Here is a 23,666-nt window from a genome sequence, read left to right as displayed (position 1 = left end):
TTTTGGAAAGAGAGAAACCACAAAAATACACAAGAGACAAACAGGATTTTTAAAAAAAAACATTATTGATATTATAACAGAAATAATACAAATATCAAATATTTCATTATTGTTTTATGGTTTCATAAGGAAAAAAAAGATCTATTCTGTACAAATGTTCAACAATAAACTTGTTAAACTATTCTGAACTTCTCAGCTGTCTTTCTTTAAACAAATTACACTGCGTATCTGTCAGAAAATATATCATCCAAAAAAAAAAAAATCAAATAAGAAGACTTTGAAAGTTTAAAGGTTCAATTTCACCCTTTGTAAAAAAATAAAAATTGCAACCTTTAATGCATTGCAACCGCAATCAGTAGATCATGGGTGCAATGTGTGGATCCTGCAGACACTCCGTAAACTGTCTGCCATACCTCTGATACAGGCAATCAGTTACTGAATAGAAGGAAGAATCAAAAAACTATGAGGATGCTCACCAGCGCCCTCACAGTTCATTGAGAAATACAAGCAATCGGTAGCAGAGGCCGACGGTACTTGTAGTCTAACTCATTCGCAGGAAACTGTGAATGAAGCGGCCAGGGGGGCGGAGCCCCGCATGGCTGCACTATTTTTAAATTGTAACAGTGGGTTTGAGAGTTTGGGGGATCCCCCTGCCCACAGTCACAAAGCGGGGAGCACTGGCAGCAGAAGGTGGGTCACTAGGAGTATGTTGAATGTTACACCCTAAATGAGGTTAACTTAGCCTTTAACACAGTGGAAACTACACACACACAAACACAAATTTTATTCCTTTTTAGCTTTTTTGGAAACTGGCTCTGCTGATCCTTCATCTTCTACAACTTGAGGTTTCTTCATTGTGTATGTAATGCCAAAAGCAGTCTTTCTGGTATCTGCGGTTATAAAAACAAATAATTAATTAAACTGTGTACTGTGCCTACTAGGTTGGAACATCTTTATGAAAATTTATTTAGCACAGCAGATTACTATAAAATATAGGAAAAAAATCCCCATAACTGAATAAAAGCCCTCCTCCTCATTTGTTGTGACATCGTTTCTGCAGGCTACAGTTAAATCGATATCTCTCTCATTAACAGAAAGATCAGCGTTTACCTGCCCAGTGCAACTGCACAGACCGTATACCTGTAAACACATGGTCACCGCCTTTTCTATTTGTGATCTAATTTTAAATGTCTGTGCGAGTACTATATGTTTAAATTAGACATATTTGTCTAAATCTCCCTACATCTACCTTCCCGCTGGGTTGAACGAAAAAAAAAAAAAAACTGAAATGTGTTTACCGGGCATAAGACTGCTATATTTGCTGCTTAGTGCATTATTACTTGCATACAGAAGAATAAAGTAATAAAACAAAATGTTAACATGAAACCAAATGAACTCTCACCAATATAGCCAAAAAACAATCTGGTATTTTCAAAAACAAAAGATTATCCCCAACAAACCCATTAACCCTAAATCTCCCCAGGAGAAGTATACCCATCTATCTGTTGGGGCTCCTATAAGTTTTAACAATAAAGACTAACCATTTTAACTATAAACTTGGAAAACCGTGAAATGATGATACAACACAACACTCCCATAAAAAGGCTATTGGCAGCCAACAGAAAATAAACTTGTCAAACAGATCGCCTATAGCAGGCATCACTAAATGGCAGACCGATGTCCGGTTACGGCCCCAGTAGCCATACTACCCGGACCGAAGCCTTGCCAAATAGTTGCTGGTGTGTCTTCTCCCTGCCGTGGCTCGCCTGCCTACTGTTGCTATGTTCACAGCATGGCAGCCGCGCATGGGTCGGTCCCTTCCATAATATCGCTGCACTGCCCCTCCCCGCACTCTGCCTGTCTTATTCACACAAGATTTGAAAAGCGGCCACTCTGGAGGAAAGGCAGGACTTTTTAAGTTAAGAAGTGGTGATTGGTTGTTACGCAGTGGGCCAGTCCCAGCAATCAATCACTCACCTTTAACGTGAAAAGTCCCACCTGTTGTCCAGATTGGCTGTGCTTTCCGTCTTGTATGAATACGTAGGGCTCTGGGGGGAGTGCTGTGCAGGACAGGAGCCTATCGGGGGGGGGGGATCAGTCAGTCTGTGACGTACACTAGAGGCTGCGATGTGGAGTTAAAGCACCAATATGACACTTGGACCATCGCTAGAAGAAACATTTTCTGAATGGACCGAATTTTCATTCATTTAAAGGAATACTAAGTCGGGCATAAGCCCAAAGATATGTGTTGTTACCTAACATTAAATTACACAGTGATACGTGCATACATAAAAGAATGAATAAATACACATAAATCTGAGGTGATAATTAAGCTCCAGCAGCCTGGAGACTTAAAGCGGGGGTTCACCCTATATAAAAAAAAAATATTTATTTTTTTCCTCTAGCATTAAATTCGGCATAGTAGCGCGAGCTACAGTATGCCTGTCTGTATTTTTTTATCCCCGTACTCACTGTGCTATTGTACATTGAAGATTCCGGGGAATGGGCATTCCTATGGAGAGAGAAGGTGATTGACGGCCGGCCCTGGCACGTCACGCTTCTCCGGAAATAGCCGAAATAGGCTTGGCTCTTCACGGCGCCTGCGCATAGCCTGTGCGCAGGCGCTGTGAAGAGCCGAGACCTACTCCGGCTGTCTTCGGGGAGCGTGACGTGCCAGAGCCGGCCGTCAATCATCCTCCCTCTCCATAGGCACGCCCATTCCCCGCGGGAGTCGGAATCTTCAATGTACAATAGCACAGTGAGTACGGGGATAAAAAAATACAGACAGGCATACTGTAGCTCGCGCTACTATGCCGAATGTAATGCTAGACTGTTGTTAAGGAGGGTGAACCACCGCTTTAATAGTGAATTTCACAATGATACGTGCATGCATGAATAAATAAGTGAATACACATTAATCTAAGATGATGATTGAGCTCCCACGGCCTGGAGACCCAATAAAAAACTTGTGTATATAAAACAGTAACACTTGTGTGTATAAATTAGTAGCACCTATGACCATTGCTGGAAAGGTTCCAATATATGAATTATATCGTTGACAAATATCGTTGCCTCGAGACGAAGTGATTCTTTCACGAAACGCGTCGGGCGGAACGAGCGACACGCTGGTGTCATCCCCTCTCACCGTACCTCTCCACGAGCGGTCCATTTGCCTGCAAGCGTCCGGCCGGAGCTGCATGGCTGAATGCTTTTACAAATCATCCTAAATGTGAGTGCATTACCTTTGTAATCTTTGTATAATAAAAGTATCCCTGGTTTTATGCTATGGAAGCATCTCTTTTTCTTTTTCTGATCGGTCTCATTGAACACTAAATTTGGAGTTTGCTGTACCCGGAAATCACTAACAAACAGGTCATCTGTTTTGGAGTTACATGTTGGGCTTGGTCCGTAGGGACCTTCACATCTGGTAAGCAGATTTAGACTGCTGGTGGTGGATTCACATAAGGCCTCTATAGATCACGAATAGCTACTTGTTTGGATTGTGTACGGGTGTTCAAAACTGACACAACTATGAACTTTCTTTCTTCCTTTTGTGACACTAATTTAGAGAAATTAACTTTTATATGACTGTTTTTTTTATTCTTAATTTTGTCAACGATATAATTCATATATTGGAACCTTTCCAGCAATTGTCATAGGTGCTACTAATTTATACACACAAGTGTTACTGTTTTATATACACAAGTTTTTTATTGGGTCTCCAGGCCGTGGGAGCTCAATTATCATCTTAGATTAATGTGTATTCACTTATTTATTCATGCATGCACGTATCATTGTGAAATTCACTATTAAGTCTCCAGGCTGTTGGAGCTTAATTATCACCTCAGATTTATGTGTATTTATTTATTCTTTTATGTATGCACGTATCACTGTGTAATTTACTGTTAGGTAACAACACATATCTTTGGGCTTATGCCCGACTTAGTTTTCCTTTAAATGAACACTAACTTTTGGTTTAGCGCAGTTATTTTTTTCCTTATCCTTCTTTATGTTCGTTTGACGTACTAATTGCTGCTTATTAACCCACATTCACTATATTCACATAGCGCAGTTGCTTTCCATTTTTCTCGAATTTTCATTCTCTACCCTATAGTGCGTTAGCATCAAACAAATAATATAGCTGGACCATCATGGCCATAATGTGGGACTGTAGTTACTATAATTACTTGGACAGCCATTTGAAAATGGCTCTCCTACGTTCAAATTCAAGCAATCCAAGCCAACTCTTTAGATAAGCTCAACATTTGCATGTCAGACTGCCAAATCCTAGACCTTCAGGTTATTCTATCTGAATTTCCAAAATGATGGTGTTACAAAGAAAAAAATTGCCTAAAAAAGGAGATTTGTTATTATAGCTATATGCTTTTACATGATGCAAAGAAGAGGAAGGATATGGCTTTTTAAACCTAGTTAATGGTGGTACAATCTGCTAAGGGCGTTTGGAAGCAACCCACCTCTCTTTGCCAAGAATTCATGAAAGACTAAATCAGGTTAGTTTCGGGAATATGTTACTTTAATAAGCAGATTTCAAGTTAAACGCTCTGTAAAAACTATTCTACTATTTTTCTCTTTTTTTTCGTATTAAGCTTTACAGCTCTAATGCACAACAATTTAATACCGACACTCGTTAGCAGTTTGTATAGTGAATGTGCTATAAAAAAAAAAAAAAAAGAAGGACGCCCTTACCTGTAATGAAAGAGGTCCTCTTTAGTATAGAGACTTACCACCATGCAGTAGTGCAGATCGGCAATTGATAGACAGAACAGCCTTTGCAGATCCTTCCGATAATCCAAACAGTAAACCTCTGATAATATGTTTAGAATTTTTAACACAGAATGAGATATACCTGACATTCTAGTACCACATGTTTTCATGGAATTTGATAAAAATGTATGAGCAAATATAAATCTCCAAAAAACATTTACCGTAGCATTACATTATGGCACACAGTGATACTTGCACATTGATAATGCAGATATAATCACTAGTCAGTGTAGGACCACACAGTCATGGTGGCTTCATTAAAACTTTGTGGTTTAACCTCAGTCTAGAGCAGATGTATACTTCCAAGAGTGATAACCGCAGTATGAAACCCAAAAGCAAACAACCATATTGCAGCTTACCAATTCTTACATGTGATGGCTGCTTTAGTTTTGTTCTTTTTAGGCTCTAATATTTTGTGGTGATCCTGCCACCAAGTCTATTGCAGATATACAACTTTCCCACAGATAGGGAGTTGCTTACAATGACCAGTTGCATTTATTTTTAATGTAAAACCTTTACCCCAAAAGGGAAAAAAAACTGTTACTGTAACTGCCTATAAAGTATTAGCTGGAGTTCAGGTTTAATTTGTTAGAGTATCTAAATCTGGTAGTACATCCAACACTCCTCTACCCCCAGACTGACAATGCTGCTGTCTGCAGGTGTCTGTTGCCCCTCCATCCAAAGTGGGAGCACTTTAAGGCCCCTTTCACACTGGGGCGGTTTGCAGGCGCTATTGCGCTAAAAATAATCGCCTGCAAACCGACCTGAAACAGCGGCTGCTGTTTCTCCAGTGTAAAAGCCCGAGGGCTTTCACACTGGAGCGGTGCGCTAGCAGGACCGCTCCAAAAGTCCTGCTAGCCGTATCTTTGGAGTGGTGTTTACCGTTCCTTCCTATTGAAAGCAATGGGAAACCGCAGCTATACCACTGGCAATGCGCCTCTGCAGAGGTGCATTGCCAGCGGTATTAACTCTTTTTCGGCTGCTAGCGGGGGTAAAACCGCACCGCTAGTGGCCGAATACCGACGTAATTCCGACGGTAAAGCGCCGCTAAAAATAGCGGCGCTTTACTGCCACTACACCTCCCGCCCCAGTGTGAAAGGGGCCTTATACAGGAGGTGCGTTACTGGCCAGATCACTAAGTAAAAACAGAGGGTGAAAAAAGCCAAAAAAAAAAAAAAAAAAAACACACTAATGCAGCCACCACATCTAATGATTGGTAATCTGCAATATATTAACATTTTCGATTTTGGATTTAACCACTTGCCGCAAAATCACTTACCTGTATACGATTGGCTTTAGGTGGTTGTACCGTTTTTTTTTTTTTTTTTAGAGCCAAAGGTCGGCTTTCTTGCAATAGCAACCATCTGGCTGGCCGGTGACCTGAACAATGCCAGAATCAGCTTTGATTGGGTCTCGGGTGTAGTAACCCAGAAGCGACGTCACAACGCCACTTCCAGTTTACTCTGCAGTTTAAAAAAATCCAACGTTTTCATGAAAACGCAGATCTTGGCGTTTTGGATACTTTCAAGTGCACAGGAGGGTTTTGGGGTATTTTAGACTACAGATAACCTCCATAAAAAGTACCTGTAACGGTCGACTACTGTCACAAGGGATGTTTAGATTTGTTGTGACAGCAATAAAAGTGATCAGGAAACTTTTTTTTTACGCAACACTAAAGAGTTTTTTAAAAGCACCCCATTCCCTTCATGCTTGCACTCCAAAGCGAATGTATACGCAAGTCACACCCGCAAATGTAAATACTGTTTAAACCACATGTGATCGTTAGAGCAAGAGCAATAATTCTAGCCCAAGACCTCCTCTCAAACTCTAAACAGGCAACTGTCAAAAAAATGTAAAGCGTCGCCTATGGAGATTTTAAGTACTGTAGTTCGTCGCCATTCCACGAGCATGCACAATTTTAAAGCGTGATATGTTAGGTACCGTATTTATCGGCACATAGTGAAGTGATAGCGACCAAAGAAGCCACCTTCTGAGATAAAAAGACTAACAGTCTCCCAATTGGTTCAAAAAGTGGCCTCTGCAAGGACAGTCAAGAACAAATTCAAGTCCCAAGGACACAAGAGTGGCCTGACAGGCGGGACTGTCTAGATTACACGCTGTATGAAGTATGCATCCAGGAGTAAGAAACAATGGCCTCTGGAAAAAAATGGATAGGGATGAACTCTGACCCTTAACAGTACTTAAGGCCAAATCTCCTCTCCCCTACTGATTGGGGAAAGAAAAAGAAACTCTCCCACTCAAATATTTCTTCGGTGCCATTTCCTGACTTTGCCACAGGCATAAAATATTTCCAAGCTCTGTAATTGAATTTCTCCGAAGCTGGCATCCAGGATTTCAACAGTGTGGAAATACAGGAGTGAAGACCATTAGGTCCCACTGGACTGGGAGTGTCCAAGGAGTCAGGTGTCCAGTAAGACCCACTATATCAGTGTACCAAGCCCTTCTGGGCTAATTTGGCAAACACTATTATCAGCGCTATCACCTCCTGAATTCTTCGCAAAAGATGTGGCAGAAGTCAAAACAGAGGGAAAGGGGCAAATAATGGAGAACTGGATCCTAAGGTGTTACCCACGCACCTATCCCTATTGCCAGTGGAACTCTCATCCCGGATACAACCTGTTTGAACTTGGAATCTAGTAGATCCATTCCCCCTGCCAATATTCTATACCTAGAATATGCCCTGGCAATAGAGACAGCACTTGTACTGTCCCAGACAGAATGAGGTTCACCTCCCTGACCATGACTCCTGGTGCCGCACTGGTGGTTGATATATATGCCCCTGCAGAGGCATTTCCAGATTGAATCTACAAATGGTTTGTCTCATAATCCAGAGCAAGGCGTACTGGCCAAAAGTTCCAAGATATTTATTGGCAGTATTCTCTCCTGTGGAGAACAAGTCCACTGAACTGTAGCCTCCCTCAAACCAAGTGGAGAAACTGGCATCAGTGGTTATCTTCCAATTCTAGCCCTAGGGGCTACTGAGAGAAAAGACCAGACAGTCAGATCTTTCTTTTTTTTTTTTTTTGTGAAACTGCAAGAAAAATGCAGACTTACTAGTCCTGCTGCAGGACTTTGAGCATAACAGGAGTCCAATCTTCACCCATCACGATGGGCTTTGTCATAAAAGACCTTCAGGGACTGGGTCCCCCTTAATGTGAGGTCCACCTCCCTGGACCTGTATAGCACCCTGCAGGAAAGCACCTTGCTCAGAACAAATACTGCACAGGGTTTCATTACAAGGGGTCCAGCACCGTAAAGCTGTATTACAGGCAAACCTCAAGGAATCTTCTCTCCTTCCAATGAGGCTTGGGTACCATCCACTTTGGCTGACAGCTTTTTCAAATGGATCCGAATGAAGTCTATTATTCTAAATAGAACTGTCCAGACCTCCAAGTATGCTCCAAGAGCACTACCTTACAGACACTGGCAAAAAAAAAAAACATTTACAATCACAACTCTAAAAAGGATACAATGTGGCAACATCATATGGACCTCTCAATTCAAGCGGCTGCAAGTTAAAAGGAAAGGAAAAAAAAATGGTTTTAAAAAGATAAAAAAAAGGCATTCACTTTTTGGGAAAAGTTTATATGGCTAAGGCTACAGAATTACCATAGGCATACATATTTTGCCTTCAGGAACTTGGCAAAATATGGATGGAGCTCCGCTTTAAATTTTACAATATCTACATGCACACTTACACACACACACACACACACACACACACACACACAGTTACTAGGTTCTCTTATATTATGTTTTATATATTCACCATGACTGGAAAACAGGGACAAAGTAGCTAAATAATATAAAATTTAATATCAACCCTTGTCTACTTTTGCTTAAGACATTTTCATCACTGGGAATTGAGAGAAAAAAAGGAAACAACTTACCCTTTCGGCACCACTTGAAATAATAATGTTCTAAATGAAAAAAAATAAAAAATATACAAAATGATCAATGTGCAGAAAATACAAAGCAGATTAAATCAAATAAAATCTACTACTAAGAACAAAGACGGATCTGGGAACTTATGGAAAAAGCTAAATGTATTATTAAATGGAGTATCCATTAGAATGACTGAACACAATTCAAACTGTATATATTTTCCTTAGAATGGGTAGGGGTTGCTATGTCTTAAACTAACCAAACACAAACAAACTGACTGTACAATCTAACTGCAATCTCCTTCAGATTTACCACAAAACTATGTAAATTAAGAGCCTACCTAAATAACCCATGCAATTATTATTGAAGCAGGTAGAGCCTTGTACTACAAAGCTGTTGGGAGATCTTAAAGTGATGATTATTTAAAAAAAAAAGAGCCTTTACAAACATGTCATCTTACCTGCTCTGTGCAAGGGTTTTTGCACAGAGTGGCCCCGATCCTCCTTTTGTGGGTCCTGGCGACGCTTCTCCTGTTCGTTTTACTTCCGCAGTGTAGCTCGTTTTGCACAGAGTGGCCCTGAACCTCATCTTCTGGGTCCCTCGGCGGCTGTCTCAGGTTCTCCCCGCATCAGATAAAGGAAGCGCTTTCCCAAGGGAGTTACCTTGCGGGGGCGCTCCCGAGTCCAGCATTTGCATCCATAGACATGAATGCCGGACTTGGTCCCACCCCCCGCGTCATTGGATTTGATTGACAGCAGCACGTGCCAATGGCTGCACTGCTATCAATCCAATGAAAAGCAGAGAAGACCGGGGCCAAGATCAAGCACTGTTCGACGCAGGACTTTCGAGGGCTCAGGCAAGTAAACAGGGGGTGCTGGCAATCAGCAGATGTTTTTTCACCTTAATGCATATGAAAAAACTGAAAGGTTTACAACCCCTTTAATACATTAGGGTAAAAAACTTGAGGCTTTAGAACCACTTTAAGGAGTTTGTACATTTATATTGTAACATGTGTAGTGAGCCCAAGACCTTGAAACATGTAGCTTGATTATTGTTCTCTCTGGTGAATTACTGGCTAGCGCAGGGGGCTTCCGTTTGTTTTCAAATACTAGGAATGCATGCTGGGGCAGTGTTCAATTGGTGGATTAGTAATATTTTGTATATTTTTGGTTGGACGTGGTGTCGGGTTCAGGAAGATTTCTGCTTGATTGTCAGAGAGAAGCTAGTACGCAGCATTATAAACTTGTGTGGCCTGTTGCCAGAACAAAAGAATCACAGAAAATATGTCGCAGTGGGGTTGATTTACTAGAGCTGGAGAGTGCAAACTGGGTGCAGCTCTGCAATATAAAACAATTAGCCAGTTTTTTTTTTTCAAAGCTTAGGTTGAACCATCTGAAGTTAGAAGCTGATTGGTTTTCTATGCAGAGCTGCACCAGATTTTGCACTCTCCAGTTTTAGTAAATCAACCCCCTAGTGTACCTGTGTGTGTTACACGCCAGCACTTGTCAGGTTTAGCAAGGACAGGCGGGGTTCTTTACCATCTGTTCACAATTTGTATGTTCAAATACAGTCCTTGTGGGTAAAAGATAGTATCCTGTCTCTATAAGATATTTTTTTAAGGACTAAAGATGAAGCCACATATGGAAGCCGTCACTTTTCAATCACAAGCTGCATACTAATAGCAGGTCAGAAATGTTAGATTTGTTCTTTTATACTCCCCACCTTGAACGTTGTAGAAGTACAGTTTGCACCAGAGACTTCACATACATGGATTTAAATCAATGAAGGTTTCTAAAAGTTACTGAATACAGAGCTGCCATTTAAGTTTTCTGTGGAGACTGGTGGGCTGACTTGCCTACTAGATGTCCGAGTTCAAAGTCAATATCTCCTTGTCACAGTTTGTGTTTGCATGCTCCAGAAAGGCCACAATGCAGGCAGCTGGACAAACAAATTGTTAACGTGCTAAGCAATATGGAAAATTGACCTGGAGAGGCTGACAACATCATTAGGCTGTGTACCAACTGCAGCTTCTCGCCAGAACTTTCAAGAGTGACTGATGATCTGTGTAGACGCCAGCAGCCTGTTAAAAATCAATGATGGGCTGCTGACATGGCAGCTATACAGTCTTCCCGCACATTCAAGCTTTTGGGCTTTATTCACACTGGGCTCTTCTGAATGCCTTTTCTCCTGGCAGGAGAAAACCAGCGGTGAACATGTTTAACCAATCAAACAGAGATCAGTTTGATCAGATGCTTCCCTGGCCAGTACAGGCCAGGTAAAAGACTGAATCAAAACTGGAACAAAATCCCTCGCCACTTCTAGTTTCATTTATCACAGAAGAGAGGGGGGGACTGATGTTCCTCCTCCTCTGTGGGCAGCTGATCCGACCACTTGCATCAGTCCCAGGCTCCCCTGTGGAATAGGAATAGGAGAGCTCAGGAACAGCAGCAGATGGCATGAGGATGAAGGGGCCAGTTCTGAGCCCTGTAAAAGTAATCAAGTGGCTGTAGATCTGCTCAGATCACTTTTACCTAAAAGCAGATCCCCAGCTCTAAAACAATGACACCAGGATCATGGCTGCAGCTGAATATATTGTATATATACACTCACTGGTCAATTTATTAGGTACACCTGTGTTCAATTGCTTGTTAAACACAAATTGTTAATTAGCCAATCACATGGCAGCAATGTATTTAGGCATCTAGACATGGTGAAGGCGACTTGCTGAAGTTCAAACCGAGCACCAGAATGGGGAAGAAAGGGGCGTCAAGTGACTTTGAACGTTGTATAGTTGTTTGTGCCTACTCTGAAAATAAGCCCTAGTCAAAGTCCTTGTAAAATCATGTAATCCACGCTGTAAAAGGATTACATAATGTCCAGTGTGTGTCTTTATGTAACAATATTGTAGAAAATACCTTATTTACAGTGCCACTGAGAGCTCATGTGACCCACTGGAGCCCTCCTCCCAGCTGACGTCAAAGGGGATCCTGGCATCTCCCTCTGCAGTGCTCGGAGCGGGGAACAAGAGCCCCGGGCAGGTCATGTGAGCGCCCAGCGGCGCTGTAAATAAGGTCTTTGTTACATAAAGACACACACTGGATATTATATAATCCATTTACAGAGCAGATTTCATAATTTTACAAGGATTTTAACTAGGGTTTATTTTGGGGATTACAGAGATGCTGACTCCTGAGCTGACAGGAAGGGAGAGTGGGAGAGGAGACAGGAGACAAATAAGACATCCCCTAAAAAAAAACCCTAATGCATTTTTTGTATCCAAAATTAATATAGAAAACCGGTTTTATTTTCGGGGAAACACAGTATTAATTAATCAACCTTTATTGTGGCAAAATGTAACATAAAAATGTGCATCTTAGAATTCAATCCCTTTAAATGATATATAAAAACAATAATGCAAGGTTATACTTCTAGCACAGCACAAATACTGACCTTTCCTTTGCAGGTCTGCATTAAATTGAGTGCATTTGAAATTGTATATCTTCTTAATGTAGAATCTTTGATGGCTGGAGTGTAAATCAGTTCAAAAAAGATGCCACGCTCAATTGCCTAGAACAAAGAGGATAATAAACTTGTATTGAATACTGATGAAATCAAAAGACAACCAACACAAATGTTTCTATTTTGGAAGGGATGGAACAAAATTCAACCCCTATTAGGCATCCTCTGCTGTCTAAGACCCCAGTGCACAAATTTACCCCATCGCAGAATATATGGGATAACCAAATACTTGCCTTTCTTTGGAGATATAGTTGTCACCAACCTACAGTGAGTACACTCCTCACATTTTTGTAAATATTTTTTTATATCTTTTAATGTGACAACACTGATAATGCAAAGTAGTGGGTGTACAGCTTGTATAACAGTATACATTTGCTGTCCCCTCAAAATAACTAAATACACACAACCATTATAGTCGTAACCGCTGGCAACAAAAGTGAGTACATCCCTAAGTGAAAATATCCAAATTGGGTCCAATTAGCCATTTTACCTCCCTGATGTCATGTGACTCTTTAGTGTTACAAGGTTTCAGGTGTAAATGGGGAGCAGGTGTGTTAAATTTGGTGTTATCGCTTTCACTCTCTGGTAGTTCAACATTGCACCGCATGGCAAAAAACTCTGAAGATCTTAAAAAAAGAATTGTTGCTCTACATAAAGATGGCCTAGGCTATAAGAGGATTGCCAAGACCCTGAAACTGAGCTGCAGCACAGCGGCCAAGACCATAGAGCGGTTTACCAGGACAGGTTCCACTCCACAACCAAAGAAGTTGAGTGCACGTGATCAGCGTCATATCCAGAGAATGTCTTTGGGAAATAGACGTATGAGTGCTGCCAGCATTGCTGCAGAGGTTCAAGGGGTGGGGTCAGCCTGTCAGTGTTCAGACCATATGCCACACACTGCATCAAATCGGTCTACATGGCTCGTCCCAGAAGGAAGCCTCTTCTAAAGATGACGCACAATAAATCCCACAAACAGATTGCTGAAGACAAGCAGACTAAAGACATGGATTACTGGAACCATGTCCTGTGGTCTGATGAGACCAAGATAAACTTATTTGGTTCAGATGGTGTCAAGCGTGTGTGGTGAAAACCAGGTGAGGAGTACAAAGACAAGTGCGTCTTGCCTACAGTCAAGCATGGTGGTGGGAGTGTAATGGTCTGGGGCTGCATGAGTGTTGCTGGCACTGGGGAGCTACAGTTCATTGAGGGAACCATGAATGCCAACATGTACTGTGACATACTGAAGCAGAGCATGATCCCCTTCCTACAGAGACTGGGCCGTAGGGCAATATTCCATCATGATAATGACCCCAAACACTCCTCCAAGACGACCCTTGCCTTGTTAAAGAAGCTGAGGGTAAAGGCGATTGGCTGGCCAAGCATATCTCCAGACCTAAGCCCTAGTAAGCATCTGTGGGGCATCCTCAAACGGAATGTGGAGGAGCGCAAGGTCTCCAACATCCACCAGCTCTGTGATGTCGTCATGGAGGAGTGGAAGAGGACTCACGTGGCAACCTGTGAAGCTCTGGTGAACTCCATGCCCAAGAGGGTTAAGGCAGTGCTGGAAAATAATGGTGGCCACACAAAATTTTTACATTTTGGCCCAATTTTGATTTTTTTTTACTTAGGAGTGTTTTCTTACTTTTGTTGCCAGTGGTTTAGACATTATTGGCTGTGTGTTAAGTTATTTTGAGGGGACAGCAAATTTACACTGTTATACAAGCTGTACACTCACTACTTTACATTGTAGAAAAGTGTAATTTCTTCAGTGTTGTCACATGAAAATATATAAGGCCCAGTTCACACCAAACGCAGTTCCGTTCAGTTCCATGCGCATTTTTTCTGCACTAAAAATGCATGCAGTGTTTTCCATATATTCCAATGGCTCTAGTTGGCTCTAGTTCACACCATGCAGTCAATTTCCAGTGCAGAAACTGACCGGATGGTGCAAACTAGAGCTATTGGAATACATGGAAAACACTGTGCATGCATTTTGTGCAGAAAAAAAGAACACGGAACTGCGTCGGGTGTGAACTGGCCCTAATAAAATATTTACATAAATGTGAGGGGTGTACTAACTTTTGTCAGATACTGTAAGTGAATTCAACTTCCGTGAAGAAATAATGGCGAGTAAAGGAAAAGAAAATCAAAAACCACAGAGGAAGGCGCTGACAGACGTCTATTCAGCTGATGAAACGGTCTAACATTTTTTTCCTTTTGCACTCACAGTTCAAACAGATGATTCGCATGAAATGAGGTTGTGGGGACACTAGAACTCAGCATCACTCTACAAAGATTCTCACTGTCCAAACTAAAGATGGAAAGCTCCAAGTACCCAAAATACCTATACAGCCAAATCTGTTTTCTGCTACTGAAAACCGTATGAAGTCTGAAAATGGGAAATGAGCACCAATTAGAAATGCATTTGATCATTTTTATAATCAACTTTATCTCCCTGAGAGAACTTACAGCACTTATAGGTGGTCTTCGGAAAAAGAAGGGAGATTTTTCTGTTACATTGATGCAGATGACATCCACGTCAATGCTTGTACAAGCAGCCTAGAAGGCAAATGAAGGCATTTCAGTCATTTTGCAAAGAAACAAAAAAATATTTCTGAATACTGTTCCTAACTGACATACTGTACATGTTTATTATGCATGCAAAAGTCACAGATATCGGTGGAAATATACAAACTTGGAAAAATTATTTTTGGTTCAGAACCAAGATTGAGGGAAAAAATAAATAAAAAAAATACAGATTGGCCATAACCCTGACCCCTAGCAAAAGTTTATTTACTCTTTTACAATAATATCATGGTTGTGTTGCTGTGAAAGACCATCGTCAGAATGCTTGCACTGCCTCTCTTTTCCTGCACACTTGTGGAGATGCTTCATTATCTGTCACTTGTGAATAGCCGTTGGTGACTACATCCTATCGTGGCCACTGGCATATATTCACTCATGACTGTCTGTGTCCAGGGCCAATTATCGAAGGTAATCGCTCCATGAGCATACATGCGTGTGCCTGCGGGTAGCTGCAAGAGCTCCCAGCCCATCATTGCGTCAATGGGGCTTAGTCCCACGGCTAATTGTTCTAAACTCCCCTCTGGGTCTCCTGTAAATCGCCAACATCCCTATTCCTAAGTGTGAATGGGAATTTATAGTGCAAGCACAGACATATTTTTTTTTAAGTTTTGGATATAATGCTCTTGCACTTAATGGTTTTTAAGTTTTGGATATAATGCTCTTGCACTTAATGGTCAAGGACCAACAACCTTCCAATGGAAGCAGAAAACCAAATGGGATGTTTTTATCTCCCTCACTGTTGTGCAACAAAGAACCAATAAGACAATCTGAACAAAACACGCCAAAAAGCAAAACAAAACAAAAAAAAAACAACCACCCAAGGAGATTTTCAGGATCACTTACATGAAATAACTTCTCAGTCTTGGGATACACCGCCACAATATCATAAGGTCTTGTTAATGTTGAAGTTGACCTCTGAGAGAAATACATAACGAGAAAATGTGGGATATACTTTGAAGTTTCAACATTGTATTGACAAAACTCCCTACCTAATATTGCATTATTCAGCATACGGAGTGCAATTCCAATATGCTAAACTTACGAAATTGCCACATCATGTTTGCAGACTATAATGAAACGTTAATATTACCAAATTTAGTGTCATTTTATTTGTCACGTTGTTTCAATTGTTATTCCAATTATGAGCTGCAGCATGTGTCTTGCAGATGCTTCTTATTAAAAACATTATATATTTTTTAATAAACTAAGGCCTCATGCACACTGGACATTCTTACAGCTGCGGTTTTTGACTTCAGACATTTTTCTGCAGCTAATAAATGCTCCAGCATGTTAGCGTTTGTCTCCATGCACAGGAGCGTTTTCTGGATGGAAAAAAAAAAACAGAATTTGTGGGTTTTGGGATGAGATTTTTTAGCTGTAAAAATGCTCTAACTCTGAAAAAAGCTTAAAGGAACACTAAAGGCAGAATTTATTTATTTTTTAAAATAACAAACATGTTATACTTACCTCCGCTGTGCAGTTCATATTGCACGGAGTGGCCCCGAATCCTGTCTTCTGGGGTCCCTCGGCGGCTGTCTCGGCTCCTCCTCGCAAAAGCTTTCCACGTTCATGCGAGCTCCCGTGATACAGTGGCTAGCATTGCTAGTAAGCTAGTAAGCCAAACACATACAAGTCACTGAAAACCCACATTGGATCTATCGAGGGCCCACTTACCTAAAATACTGCAGCACTTACTTTTTTTTTTTTACCAGTTACAAATAGGAATATGCATTAGGTGCTGTGGTATACACAAACACACATAGACACACACTTCATTATCCAGTATTTGATTGAGCTTATTACAACATTGCTATTTAAAATATTGTAACCCTGCAGAACAACTTTTTCTGGTTCAGGTATGTAAGAAGATGTAACAATGTATTACAACATAGTTCTGTCAAGTTTAAACCAGCTCAAGGACTACAGTAGTACATCATATCTGTGAGAACTAAATGAGTAAGCCTGGGGCATTTTTTTCCTGCAGCATACAGCTACTATGTTCATTTTTTTGCAGGGGCCAGTACAATGGCGGGGATATTTTCGAAACAAACATTTAATATAAGGACACTTACCTGTCCAGGGATCCAGCGATGCCCTCACCCGAGCCGATTATCCGATATAGGTAAGGGAAACTGGCAGTGAAGCCTTCAGGCTTTACAGGCAGTAAACAAAGGACTCTCTGGAACCACACATCCATGCTGTCCCTAAGCTAGATGTATGAATGGCAACCTCAGCCTGGACTCCGACCAGGTCACCCCCCCACACGTTTCATACCTCCCCTCAGAGCATAGTCTTGGGGAACACGTTCACAGCCAGTTTGCTGCCGCACTGCACTTTGTCAATGGGCCTGCAGTCTTCTGGGACCTGTGATGTCCAAACTTCCACACAGATTTCTACGGTGATCTGACTGAAAGTGGGAACCTGTCAAAACCAGGAACCTGCTCCCCCCCCCCCCAAAAAAAAGTGCCAAATGTGGCAGTTGGGTGAGGGGGTATTCAAACAAGTGTATTTTCCCCCTTCTTTCTGGGGTCTTCCACCAGTGTTCCTGGCTCCACCGCCTCAGTGAGTGCCCCTATGGGCGCTTCCAATGAGGGCACTCATGCGGACTTGATTTCCGAGCCATGCTGACTGTATGGGATTTGATTGACAGAAGCAAGTGCCAATGGCTCCTGCTGCTATCAATCTGCCCTGGGAGGAGGGAGAGAGAACGTGCTGAGGAGATCCTGGGGCACAGAGGTTTTTTACCTTAATGCAGAGAATGCACATGTTAACAAACCTGTTTGTTTAGTGCTAAAGGCAGTAGGTATGCATGGCTGGCATGGTTTTATAGGCACAGTGTATTATTAAGTTGCAATAAATGCTCAACATGTAACAAAAATGTATGACCAAGGTTTTTATTGCCTATACTTCTCCTATGGGTCACATGAGTGAATGTACTTTTGCTTTTCTGTGACCGATAATCAGCCAACGGCAGTCTAAAGTGCCAGCTGGTGTTACAGAGCTGCTTCGGGCTCTGGAAGGATCCCAACTATAAAGCTGTCTCTGGCTCTTAGCACATGGTGGAGCAGAGTAGAAAGGGGCGATTGATGGCCATGGCTTTAAACTCTGAGAAGACCGAAGGCTGAGCAATCAGTAGTCATGTGATCACTCAGTTCTCTGGCTTTGAGCTGGTGGGGGGCAGCTGCAGCATAAGACCAATGCTGTAGCATTAGGGCGATTATGGAGGTTTGTTTTTTTATATAAACCAAACATATCTGTTTAATACCAAATACCAAAAGAGCAACATACCAGAGAATTGTAATGTGATGGGTCAGATGCGATAATGGTCAGGCGAGTTAAAATTTTGATTGGTGTCGATTTACCCTGTAAAAAAAAAAAAAAGGAGTATATGTTTAATATATAAAGTTCTTTATCATAAAACTTGGTCTTACAGCTTATTTTAGTTTGTAAGCCGGAGCACTAAAATGTAAATTAACATTGCTCAATTCTTCATTGTTATTAAATAAACAACACTTGCTTAGCTTCGAGACCACTGATCTACCGTGAAGGGCAGAAGATGTTAACTCAAACTACCTGTTTGTCTCAACAATTGCTGCCTTATACAATTGTCAGCTACCTGGTTACAGCAGACAGCCCGCAAAGGAATATCCTCAAGAAAAATCATCAGGTTGTAAAATAGTTAGAGTCACAAGTAAAAAGCCAGTGACTTCCATTAGTGTGATGGACAACATTACCTCTCACTTTTAAAGAGAAAACAACAAGGAATAGAATAGACCCGCTCAAATAATTTCAGATGCAGAAAGGAGTTGGTAGAAATTATTTTGGGGATACAGCAAAGCAGGCCAAAAAATATAATTCCAAAGAAACACTAATCTCTCATTTAGAACAGTAAAACTGAGGCCAAAGTTGCAAGAAGTAAAATTTGGAAAGAAGACCAAGACTTTTACATAATTATCATTCACAAACAACTTAAAGCGGAGTTCCGGGCCACAATTTCACTTTTTAAATATAAATACCCCTGTAATACACAAGCTTAATGTATTCTAGTAAAGTTAGTCTGTAAACTAAGGTCCGTTTTGTTAGGTTGTTACAGCATTTAGACACTTTATAAAATAGAAATTGACTGGGGCCATCTTAAGTGTGGGCATCATGAAGCCAGACTGTATGACTTCCTGGATTTCAGCCTTGCAGATCTCGCACAGTGCTGCACAAGCAGTGTAATAGGTTTCAGATCAGGTTTCAGCACCTGTACTGTCCAAGCCACATGATTCTTCGAGACTGGGGAGTGCACAGACTCCTGGAAAGTTACACCCACTACATTCCCAGGAGTCTGTGCGGTGTAGGTTAGGAAGCTTAAGCACCTAGGTGCAGGAAGAGGGGAGATTAACTATTCTGCCTAGCAACAACACTTTGAAGGCATCTAAAAAAAAAAAAAAAAATTCTTAAAGGACTAATGAATTTTTTTTAAAACTACTGATGTAATGTTATATTTATGGGTGGAACTCCACTTTAAAAAACTATAGAGATGATTATACTGGAACATGTTTGGTTGAGAGGCGCTCACATAAAGACGTCTAACAGCTCTGCATAAACATGCAATGGGATTGCAATCCGAGGTGCCGATGGTCCAAGACTGGCCATAGACAGGACAACAAAAACAGGAAATACACTGATTTTGAGAACTTGCCATTACTGGCCATACAATCCCACAATACTGTAATACTGCAAGAGATCTTCAGCCAAAGACAGTTTGCTTATCTTTTAGAGGAAATATTTGTTTAGAGAAGCAAGACATGTTTCCATGTTACTATACATAATACTTCTTGTTTTTAGCCTTGACATTTAAATACAACTGCCATGGCAAGAGCCTCTAAAAAGGAGAGCTCCAGGAAATCTCTCTGGAAAAGACATCAGGAAGCATTTGTAATTACACCTACTACTGTGGTGTCCTTTCGGAGTTGCAGCTCTTAAAAAAAACAAAAAAAAAAAAACACTGGGGTAGATTCAGGTACAGCTGCGCGCTCCTTACGGAGGCGCAGTGTACCCTTTTTACCCTGCGCCTACGCAAATTATTTGCGCTACGCTTCATTCATGAAGCAGTAGCCACGTAATTTGCGTGGGCGCTCCTCAAAAATGCCCTGCGTAAGGGCGCCTAATGTAAATGAGCGGGAATCATTTAAATTAGGCGCGTTCCCGGGCCAAGCGTAGATCGCATGCTCCGTCTGGAAACTTTCCCGACGTGCATTGCGGTAATTGACGTCGCAAGGACGTCATTTTCTTCAAAGTAAACGTGAATGGCGTCCAGCGCCATTCACGATTCACTTACGCAAACGACGTAAAATTTAAACCTTGCCACGCGGGAACGACGGGTATCCTTAGCATTGGCTGCCACGGCTTTTAGCATGTGCAGCCTTACGCGAAACCCGACGTACGCAAACGACGTAAACTGCGTACGCAGGGCTCGCGTAACGTTGTGAATCGGCGTTAGTATGCAATTTGCATACTATACGCTGACCACAACAGGAACGCCACCTAGCGGCCTGTGTAAGAATGCAGCCTAAGATATGAGGGCATAAGAGCCTTATGCCACGCATATCTTAGGCTGCAGTCGGTGTAACGAGCTCTCTGAATCAGGAGAAGTCGTTACGCCGGCGCAAGTAAGCAATTGCGCTGCGTAACTATGGTTACGCAGACGCAATTGCTTCTTGAATCTGGGCCACTATGTCCAGGTGGAGTAATGCCGCGTACACACGATCGGGCTTTTGCCCGGCCAAATCACATCGGAAAAATATAGAACATGTTCTATATCTACACTCCGATGGAATTCATCTGAATTTCCGATGAAACTCAGATGGGGCTAAACATGATTGGAAAATCACACAATCGGATTTTCCGATGGAAAAAGTCAAATGGACTTTTTCCATTGGAAAATCCGATCGTGTGTACGGAGCATAAGGCTTCTTTCACACTAGTCGGATTTCGTTCTAAACAGCAGGGGATAAGCGATATACGGTGTGTTGCAGTGATAAATTATTTAGAATGGAACCTCAACCCACTACAATATATGTACCTTGCATTGTGGTGCACTGCATTTGCTTAAAAAAAACAAAAAAAAAAGTGCAGGTCTGTTTATTTTTATGTTGCCATGCATAGGCAGCCAATGCTCTGTGAAATGGCTGCCTTAAAGCAACATGCGTTATTGTGTATGCAGTAGCACAGAGCAATGAAAGAGCATCGTGTGAAGGGTGCCTTAATATTTTGATCTGCATCACTGGCCATGTGATGTGTACACTATGTAGACTTTATAAGGGGTTTCAATAGTAGCAGGCAGTATGCGCTTCCCATATTTTAAACTTTAATTTAAAAAAATCCCCTGAGATCCCCCACTTTCCTGGCTCAGTAAGATCCCCCCCCCCCCCTCAGTAAGTACAGTCCCCTCCACTTCACATATTAATGTCAGTGTTAATGAGGTCTCTGTCCCGGACCCACAGCTGTGGGCCCGTCGGGGGGTCAGGGTGCTGCGGGATATTGTCTCGGGGGGCTCCCTGTTGTCATTTCAGGATATGTCGAGGCGCTATGGCCTTCCGCCCTGGATGCTATTCCGCTACTTTCAACTGCGGCATGCCTTTAGGGCACAGTTTCCCGCTCCGCCTGTACTCCAGGCGGATGTTGTGAAGGACCTGTTGGCTCAGAGCTCTCTGACGAAGACCCTGTCCTCCTTGTACTTGACACTTCTTACTAAAGACTCCCCTAAGATGGATTCCCTGTGGAGGAAATGGGTGGGGGATGTTCCGTCCCTAGATAGAGAGACATGGGATGATTGCTTTGAGGATAGTTATAAGCTGGTGATCTCCTCTAGGGATAAGCTGATACAAACTAAGTTCCTGCACAGGGTTTACTTTACGCCTCAGAGACTGCATGGGATTTATCTGCAACGCTCCCCGAATTGCCCGAGGTGTTGTACCTCTGAGGGTACCTATATGCATATTTTCTGGTCCTGCCCCAAATTGTCGGAGTTTTGGTCCACGTTTTTTGAGACTGTTAATGTCCACCTTCAACTTAGTCTTCCGGCCACCTCGGAGCTGGCTCTGTTGGGGGTGCAGGACGATGAGCAGAGGCCCAGGTTTACTAAGCTGCTATTGTCCCTGCTGTTCTTCTACGCTAAGAAGGCTATTTTGGTTAAATGGACATCTAGGGCTCCCCCTACTCTGGGAATGTGGATGGATGCGGTTAACGCTGTCCTTCCTTTATATAAAATGACGTATTTGAGCAGGGGGTGTCCGTCAAAGTTTGAACGGGTGTGGGGGCCATGGACTGATCTCCTATGATAGGATTGGCACCGTATTTAAGGTTGTTGGTGGATTTTCTGGCCTATTGTGCTCTCCCCCTCCTTCTCTCCCCCCCTCCCCCTCTCTCCCACCGTCTCTCTCCCCTTCCCCCTTGCCTTCCCCCCCCCCTCCCCCTTTCCCTGTTCCCCTCTTCCCTCTCTGCCTGTAAAATGTACTAAGTCCTGTGGTTTTCATCAGGTTTACAACTGGATCTCTTTGGGTCTCATTTGCTCTGTATTGCTTTATCTATGTGCCTTCTCCGCCCTGCCATGTATGCACTGTAACTCGTTATTCTGTATATGTCCTAATTTTTATTCTGAATTAATAAAGACCAACCTTGTTGTTAAAAAAAATGAGGTCTAAGAGTCAGAATGATAGCCAGGTAACTAGCACTTTAACACGGAGGCGTCAGCATTGACATCCTCCATCCTTTTGAGTTAGCTTTTAAAGTAGAAGTTCACCCTAAAACTAAGATCCCTGCATCTATAGACACCCACATTCTAACACTAACCTATCTAGCACTGTAACAAAAAAAACAAAAAAAATCAGTATACATACCTTTTTAAAAAGCTGCTCCAACCCGATCCTACGTTGAGCTGTAAGTCAGGGCTTTGCTGTGGAGGCGGGCGCAGAGGACACGTCCGACAACGGAAGCCCCGTAGTACCTCTCTATGGGCGACGTCATTCCCCATTCATTTCACAGCCGTTGTCGGCTGTGTCCTCTGCAGAGCTTCCAGCTCTGAAGATCGGGTCGGATCGGCTTCAAAAAATGTATACAGATTTTTTCCTTTACAGGGCTAGAAAGGTTAGTGTTAGATCGTGGGTGTCTATAGATGCAGGGGTTTTAGTTTTGGAGTGGACTTCCACTTTAAGGAAGTTGTGAAGATGGGTGGTTTCATAGTGTTCTCACTCTTCTATCGTACAGGCATGGGTTGCGAGTCATCTCCACCTAAATATGAGACCTGGAGTGTTTTTTTTAAATTGATCGATCTTCCAATAGGAGAACAACAGACATTATATTTCATGTTCAGGCGATGCAGTTCAGTAGAGACCAAAGAAGCAGGGCCTGTCAATTCACAAATTAATCATATTAGATGAGTAGGGAAGGTTTCACCTTTAATAATAGATTAATGATAAACTCCAGTCAGATATAAAGGGCACACATTACTGCAGATCTGTATTACATTTTTAAATGTAAGCAGTGTGGGCAGACCATAGATTATGCAATTTTTCTTTGCATAATTGCTTTTTGAAGAAAAATGCTTGATTCTCCCATCAACACATCAAGCCCTATTGTGTTCTGCCAGTGGGGAGCCTCCGCTCTTAACAGAACACAATGATTACAGTTGCTGGCTATACTGTAGCCAGTGGCACTAATTGTTCAGAAAAAAAAAACAGGCTGGTTGTACACAAGTTGATCGATCGTGTACATCCAGGGTGACCATACATTAATCGAAATTTTGCTGGTTCCTTCGGACAATGCCAATTTTCGATCCATGTATGGCCGGCTTAAGTACCTGCATGCGACTTAGAATCAGTCTC

At 42.1% G+C, this 23,666-nt stretch overlaps 1 protein-coding gene across 3 annotated transcripts in view; it reads right to left on the bottom strand.

The window, feature by feature from the left end:
- Positions 1–173: 173 nt before the first annotated feature.
- Positions 174–23,666, bottom strand: part of RPP30 (ribonuclease P/MRP subunit p30) — a 31,607-nt gene continuing 8,114 nt past the window's right edge. For 2 of the 3 annotated variants that reach the window (XM_040362121.1, XM_040362123.1), the window contains exons 5-12: positions 18,085–18,159; positions 15,640–15,711; positions 14,680–14,769; positions 12,142–12,258; positions 8,697–8,726; positions 8,277–8,314; positions 4,746–4,825; positions 174–890 (exon numbers count right to left, since the gene is read on the bottom strand). In XM_040362121.1, the coding sequence (XP_040218055.1) occupies positions 784–890; positions 4,746–4,825; positions 8,277–8,314; positions 8,697–8,726; positions 12,142–12,258; positions 14,680–14,769; positions 15,640–15,711; positions 18,085–18,159 (609 nt within the window). In that variant the 3' untranslated portion in view covers positions 174–783. Of the gene's footprint in view, positions 891–4,707; positions 4,826–8,276; positions 8,315–8,696; positions 8,727–12,141; positions 12,259–14,679; positions 14,770–15,639; positions 15,712–18,084; positions 18,160–23,666 lie in introns of all 3 variants that reach the window. The other variant, XM_040362124.1, reaches the window with a different exon arrangement.

The sequence above is a fragment of the Rana temporaria genome, chromosome 8 (assembly GCF_905171775.1).
Source record: "Rana temporaria chromosome 8, aRanTem1.1, whole genome shotgun sequence".
Taxonomy (NCBI): Eukaryota; Metazoa; Chordata; class Amphibia; order Anura; family Ranidae; genus Rana; species Rana temporaria.
This window is presented reverse-complemented; position numbering and strand designations above follow the sequence as displayed.